Source organism: Urocitellus parryii, chromosome 14 (assembly GCF_045843805.1).
Source record: "Urocitellus parryii isolate mUroPar1 chromosome 14, mUroPar1.hap1, whole genome shotgun sequence".
NCBI lineage: Eukaryota > Metazoa > Chordata > Mammalia > Rodentia > Sciuridae > Urocitellus > Urocitellus parryii.
The window spans coordinates 9,218,144-9,225,737 of NC_135544.1; the positions used below are offsets into that span (position 1 = coordinate 9,218,144).

Here is a 7,594-nt window from a genome sequence, read left to right on the forward strand (position 1 = left end):
TGACTCACGTACTCCCTTCTATGAGAGTTCCTGGCAAGCGAGCAGAGACTGTGATTTATCTTGTGATCAAGGTGAGTCCAAAGGAAGAGGAAGAAGAATTTTTTTTAATCCGGTTTTAATAACAAATAATTAGTTAAAATGAAAAGTTCCATTTTGGTGAACTGTATGTCACGTTCACTGTCCATGAAAGGAAAACCCCACACACCAGGCACTCTGGGAGGCTACACCCCTGAGCAAACACCCCAGAGCTCAGCCTGTCCCTGCTGCCCTTCACATAGGACACCATTCTTTTTGATAACAAGAGGCCCTTTTAGACTAGGCTTTCTAGAAGTCCCAACTGTTCTACCTGAGATTAGCAATGTTCTTTCTAAAAAAAAAAAAAAAAAAAAAAAAAAAAGAGTATATAAAAAGTGAAGTGTGTGGCAATCACACCTCCAGAAATATTTCTCTGGGATTTCTTATAAATGCCTTCCCTTTTTGCCACTCAAAGGCCACACTTAATTACCATTGCCCTCTTTCTTTCCATAGCACATTCCTAAATGTGTCCCCCAGGGATACCCTGGAGACCAAAGCCCTTGATTTTTCTCTACCAGATTATCAACAGACTTCTCCCTGCAGGAAAAGAATTTCTCATCTCATTACTGGTGCAAACCAGCTCCTTTTGCCAAAGGCAGCCAGTAAACCTGTTTCTTCAAAGGGTGCTGACCACACAGCCAGATCCCTACACTGGAAACTAAGAGAAGGGGTCTAGGCCCTTACTCCAGGTATCCCTACTCTTTGAATCATTGGGCCAAACCTAAAATCAAATGGTTCTCCAGGTTGACTCAGGCTAACTACTACCTGCCCTATAGGAAACTCAACCCACCACTCACTTGCAAAGACCCTTTGGTCATGGGGTTGTTCAAGCTCTGTGTTGGGTCACACAGCAAAGAACAATACAAGAGTGGTCCCTGCCCCTGGGAGAAGCAGGTGAAAGTCAGGCTTGGCATCCTCCTGAGCCAGCAGGGGCATGAGATCTGACACCTTAAAGGGCACAGAACCCACTTTACCAATAAATTCCAACTGATTTTGTTGGAATTTAAAGAAACCTACACCAGCCCCAGAGCCAAAGGTCAACTCAGAATTATTCTGGATGAAGATAAGGCCTCAAATGAGCTCCCAGCACTCTCTCCATTTAAGGCCAGGGCTCCTTAATCCGTCTGGAGCTAAGCCACAACTAGCTGTCCCTCCCTCTAAAATACACGGGGAGGTGCATGATTTTCCAGGGTGTCTGGCAATTAAAACTCCAGTATTTTAATGGATGTCTCAGATTATCTTCAAGGGGCAGAGGGAAAAGTGATGTTAGCAAATACATGCTGGAATTTTAATAGGCACATGTCTTCCTTGTAATGTAATTATATAATTTTTAAGTTAATAACTACAATTAAAATGACATATCAGATACTATTCATAAAAATTTTCCTCTGATGGTAGTCATGAAAGTACAATAAAGGTCTTTATAGCCAAAAGGAAATATAGCCAAACAAAAAAGACATGAGACTTTTTCCTACGCTTACCTTCACTAATGTGAAATATTGAAATGGTTTGCTTACTTCAGAGTTTTAGTGTGTTTTTTGATTTTTTTTCCCATTTATGGGCTTGTCTTTCCTACTGTTACATATTATTTTTTCCTTTTTTTAGTCCTATATCCCCTGAAGCAGTGACATCATCAGCCACACTAGAACACACCAATGAGACTATACCAGCCACACAATTACAAAACAAAGACTTGACCTGCACTAAAATGGTAACTATTGGAAGACACATATATACATACCCTGGTTTCAATGGTATTTCCTAGTTATTCACTCCAACAGAAGACTCAACTCACAGGTGGCACTGTCCAAAGCTTTGTAATGGTGACCTCATGCTGGTATCAGAGTAACTGTTGGGGGAAGAAAGCAGCCACCACTTCCTGGTTCACTTTCAACACCAAGCTCTCATAATTTGTTCATTCATATCACTTCCTCTCCCTGAGCCCCTTCCACTTCCAAACCATCACAAGACAGGTCAATTAAACTCACAAATATTTCTAAAATCACCCATGTCTGTCCATCTCCATAGCCATTACCCTACTATAAGCCACCACCGTGCAATACTTAGATTATTGCGATAGCTTCTTTCCATTGGTCTATTGCAGGCTAGGCCAAGTTTGAATCCATTCTCTATTCAGTAACCACTGTAAACTTTGACAAACTGGATTATATCACCCACCTTTACTCTAAACATTTGGTGGCTTCCTATTCTCCTATTGTTCTTAAATAAAGCCATACCTTCCTCTTCAGCCTCATCCTACACAATCTTCCAACTTCTGCCTCTGAACCTTTGCACAGGTTCCTCCTCCTCCAGTAGGCCTCCTTCCTTTGCTCTTCACTAGAAGAATTCCTCTTTATTCTTCAGGTAATGGTTAAGAGGCACTCTCTAACTCACATGTGTTCTCTCTTTCTCCCTCTCCCACCCCACACACATGAGGGATGGGGGTGGTTCTCACTATGTTGCCTAGGTTGGCCTCAAACACCTTGAGCTCAAGCAACCCTCCCACCTCAGTCTACCAAGTACCTGTATTCCCAGATACTTGGTAAACTTGGTAGCCTGGCCACCATGCCAGGCTTTGCAATCTCTGTCTTTATATCATGCAGTAACTTTCCTGCTCCTTTTCTTTTATGATACCCTGTTCTTTTCCTTCACAATACTCATTATACTACATGATTGTTTATTTATGTATTCCTCTGTTTAACGTCTACTCCCCCACGAGGCGCTGAGCTTCCTGAAAGCAGGGATCATGCCTGTCTTGTCCACCATTGTTTACACTGTATATCCAGCAAATGGCATGTAGTAGGTATTTAAACATATTTACAAAAAGAATCAATAAACTTTAGACACCAGAAGTGGGCAGGGAGCAGTCGGAATTTCCTCCATGCTAACTAAATGTCTTACAAAGGAAATTATAAGTAAAATACCATCAGAAAAGCACACCACCTAATGACGACTCTGATGTACTCTCTTTTTTCAGTCATTTTACTTCATTGCCATAGTGAAAAGTGTTGTTTATCCCAGGACCCACAAAGAATTCAGTCCTGAGCATTGAGTTCAATTTCCTTCGGTGGAGTGGGAGGGAGGGGCCTGTGGCTGTGAAAGGAGAAAGGGTTTCCAGTAAGGCCCAATATTATCTTGAAGGGAAACTTCAAGAAAGAAAAAACTTAACCAATAACAACACTGTTTGAATTTTCCCACCTGTTACCAAAAAGAAAGGAAAAAAACAAATTTGTATACATTCATGTGATTTATGTATCACTAAGTTGCCCAGGCTGGCTTTGAGCTTGAGATCCTTCTGCTCTAGCCTCCCAAATCACTGGGATTATAGGCTTGGGCCACTACACCTGGCCCTTGTTTTTTTTTTAATAATCCAAACTTCTACATTGGCAACGTATTTCAACATCTTACTGCACTTTTAGCTCTTTAAAAATCTAAACTTTATGATATCTAAGTCCTTTCATATTCACCCAAATGCTGTTTTGAGTCTTTAACACGTACGAGGAAATGACCCTACATCATTCATACTCTCTTCCATATCTGGAAGACTTATAGTATTAAGTTTCATTATATTGATTACACAGTGGCCTTCCAGTCACCGGGCTGAATAAATATTTTAATAATTCAATAAATATTCCAATCCTTAAAAGGTTATTTCTCCAAATTCTGATACTTTTTATAGCCTAAAATATTTTTTTTTTTAAATCAATCTAAGATCCCAAACTATACAACACTAGATAGCAGAGCAGAGGGCTTCACATGCTGATCACCTAATTGTACCCCTCAGACTCCTGTCTGTTTTGTGGTCATGGTACTTAACTGATTCCCATTTAACCAACCCCCACTGAGACCCCAGGTCTTTAACAGATGTGTAAGTGAAAGATCAATTTATTTCGATTTTTCCTAACTAAAGGTCACATACTATTTCCTATTAAATGTATTCTATCTATGTGTCAACCTGTTTGGTGTTTTAAAGGTATGTGTCACCACACTAAATTCGAGGCCAGCAAATTGAGTCATGATAAAAAGCACATTCTCTTGACTCCAAATAAATCTGATAGATGGGGACTTATCAAGAAAATAAGTAGAAATATTAGCCCATTGGCTCTTAATGCTCTATTGGCTCTTGAGTTTAAGCATCATACTCATGACAAAAGTCATGCTCTGTTGCACCACTCTTCTTTATACACACTCACACACACAAAGAGTCATACACAATCTTCAGACAAGATTTTAGCTTCTGTTTTGTTTTTAGTTTTTAATGTCTAAGGTGGAGTTAAACCATTAATAACTAGTTCAAAAGACTTTCCTAGCCCAACCAGTTTCTTTTTGTTAAACTTCTACCTCTCAGTGCATATCTTATTATCCAAATCTCAGCTACCTTGGGCATCTCATCAAACTTACTTTAACTGGGTTCCCCCAGCACCTTGGAAAGTCCCAGGAAGTGGTAGATGGAAAGCTTACAATTTCACCCACATGTACAGAAGCAAAAAAGCCTTCCACTGCAGTTATAAATACCCATTAAGTAAGCACCATTTTCCTGCAAGACAATACTATGACTAAGTGGTCATCAGCTCAGGTAATAGAAACAGGAGTAACCATCTAGGTTTAGAATTACCCTGGAGAAGATGAGAAAACTGAAGATACAGAGACAGAATCCTTCCTGAAAGAGAACTTGAGTTTTCATCTCTCTCAAAGCAGTACAGAACCTTTTGAATCTTTACACTGGCTTCATTAGTCCAGGAACCCAGAAACACCTTACAAATATCAATTAAGTATGGCAACATGCTTCATTTATAAATAGGGAAAGGGGGATGTTTAGAGACAGTGCAACCCAACAATGAGTCAGAACCAGAATGGACACCAGAACCAGGACTCTGAGGCCCCATTTATGGCAGGGAGATGTGAAGTCTTTCAAGGAGATGAAATATTCACATAAGAAACAGATGGCAAAGATGGAAATGAATATCTACACATCTTGGGATAGGGCAAGACAAAGAATAGCCAACAGCCAATAACCTAAGGCCTCAAATTTCATTTAATCAGATGGAAAATTAGCATTGTTTCAGCCCCTCCTTAGCAAAGAGGGTGCTCACCTTATGGCTTGTAAGTTGATGCTATGAGATACCCCATCCATCATCATATTAAGGCTCTACATTTTTATCTCATTTGAGCTTAGAAATGACTATTCATCTTGGGCCAGATAAGCAAATCAGATATTTCATTTGCAAGCATGCAGGCTGAAAATGAACCCACCATAAAGAAAAGAGCATGGGAACTACAAGCCCTTTGGCCTTTCCTGTCTACCTCACAAGGAAAAGTTAGAATGTTCTGTATATCTAAACTATGCAAGGGGAATCAGTGTGCTTCATAAACTGTCAGGAGTTTGGTAGTAACACGACTGGTTAGCATATTCAAGGTCAGCAAAGTAACCAATTAGGCTGATCAAGGCTATCTTTGGCATCCCAGATAAACATAATCAAATATTCAATGGGGTTATGACCTGCCCTTTCCAAACACCTGTGAAAGAGAATAAATCACTAACAAATGCAGTTAATTAGGTTTTGCTGGGCTTTTACTGTGGAAGTGAGATATTCTGACAAAGAACTTTCCACTGGGGAGTGGCAGGTGAGAAGCCACCCACTTCTAGTGGGACCAAGGAAGAGCTTGACAAAGAAACAATGCCCAATTCTGTTCAACAAAGGGGTCAACTCTGGAACCATCCATTACTGGGAAATCTTACTAACTTGAGACCTAGGGCAAACATCCCACTTTTCCAGTGTTCTTCCTGGAAGAGCAAATTGTTCTCACCAACCTCCTAGGAAGGAGAAAGAATGGGTGCTAGCAATCACAGAGCAGTGGACATTCCCCATTCAGGTCCCCACCTCCTTCCTCATCCACCCAGCACTGATCCTTCTCTGTCCAGGGGTTAGCTTCTTGGGATGTCAGGAAAATTAATGTTACCGGTTAATTTCCTCTGTGCTCTGGCCCATTCATTCTCAGCTCAAAGTGTCCTGTTTAGTGACATACTCAGGAGGCCTTCCACATGAGTTACTGGGTGTATCAGACCCCACCCTAATAAAATGAATTCGCCAACCCACATATAGTTTCAATTCATCAAAAATTCATTTCGTGCTTACTGTGTGCCCGGGCCTGAGAGGTACCCTGAAGATAGATTCAAACCTGTCCCAACTTTCAAAAAGCCTCAATACTACAGAGCTGGATGAGAAGCTGAAGCTAGGTCAGAATGAAGTATAGGGGAACCCTCTCGGACTGTGACTTCCACGCCCATTCCAAAAGGGACCCAGTGCGGCGGCCACTGGCCCAGGGGCCCAGCCTGCGCCGCTGTCCCTTTCCCTCAGCCCTGGTCCTCTAGGTCCCGGCCCGCACTCACTGCGTCTTCCTGCGGCCCTGGTCGCGGTGCAGCTCCCGCAGGTCCACCTCGGCGCGGCCCAGGAACTTGTCGAGTCCGAGCAGCGCGCGGTGCAGCACGGTGAGCTGCAGGGTGGCGGCGGCCGCTGGCACAGCTCCGGAGGACAGCAGCGGCGGCAGCTCGAAGGTGGCTTCCTCCCTCCACACTGGCGCGCCGAGGCTGCGCTCCGACACCGAGGTGGCGTACTTCTCTTTGCCCACCTGGATCACCGCGTACGCGTCGCTCGTACCCCCAGGGCCCTTGGCCCGCAAACCCCGCGCCTGCAGCACCGTCACCTGCACATGGGTGGGGGACCACACGGCCCCCGGGCCCCGGCCCGCCGAGGCCGCCAGAGACATGGTGACGATACTGCAGCGGGCTAGGACAGCAGGAGAAGATCGCGGCCGCTCGGGGCCTGTTCGGCCAGCCCCGCTGTCCAGGCCGCTTTAAGGCTTCCGGCCACGCCCCCGTCAGGACCCGCCCCTACCCTGCCAGCCCCCGCCCCTACCCTGCCAGCCCCCGCCCCTACCCTGCCAGCCCCCGCCCCTACCCTGCCAGCCCCCGCCCCTACCCTGCCAGCCCCCGCCCCTACCCTGCCAGCCCCCGCCCCTACCCTGCCAGCCCCCGCCCCTACCCTGCCAGCCCCCGCCCCACCTGCCCTCGCGGGGCGGCCTCTGGGGCGCCGAGGGCGGGGCTGGCGCCGCCGAGGAAGAAGCGGGAGGTCACGTGGGCAGGGGCGGGTGGCGGAGAGGGCTTCAGGAGTTCTGAAGTTGGTGGTAGGTGAGGGTTGATGTCCGCGGCTGCCAAGGTTCCACCGCCCAACACGAGCTGGCCAAAGCTCTGACTAGGAGTCAGACCTAGTTTACAGTCCAGCATCGCCAAGTGGCAGATGTGTGATCTTTTGCAGATTACTAATACATTTTTAAAAAATATTTACTTACTTATTTTTTAGTTGTAGACAGACACAATACCTTTACTTTATTTATTTATTTTTATGTGGTGCTGAGGATCAAACCCAGGGCCCCCGCCCGTTCTAGGCGAGTGCCCTACCGCTGAGCCACAACCCCAGCCCAGATTACTAACACATGTAAGTCTCAGTTTCTTCATCTG

General features: G+C 44.9%; 1 protein-coding gene across 2 annotated transcripts in view; it reads right to left on the reverse strand.

Moving 5' to 3' along the window:
- The window catches only part of Rab11fip1 (RAB11 family interacting protein 1), a 31,236-nt gene extending 24,383 nt beyond the window's left edge, over positions 1-6,853 (reverse strand). For both annotated transcript variants that reach the window (XM_026404728.2, XM_026404727.2), the window contains exon 1: positions 6,467-6,853. In XM_026404728.2, coding sequence (XP_026260513.1) covers positions 6,467-6,843 — 377 coding nt within the window. In that variant the 5' untranslated portion in view covers positions 6,844-6,853. The remainder of the gene's footprint in view (positions 1-6,466) is intronic.
- Between the last annotated feature and the right edge of the window lie 741 nt (positions 6,854-7,594).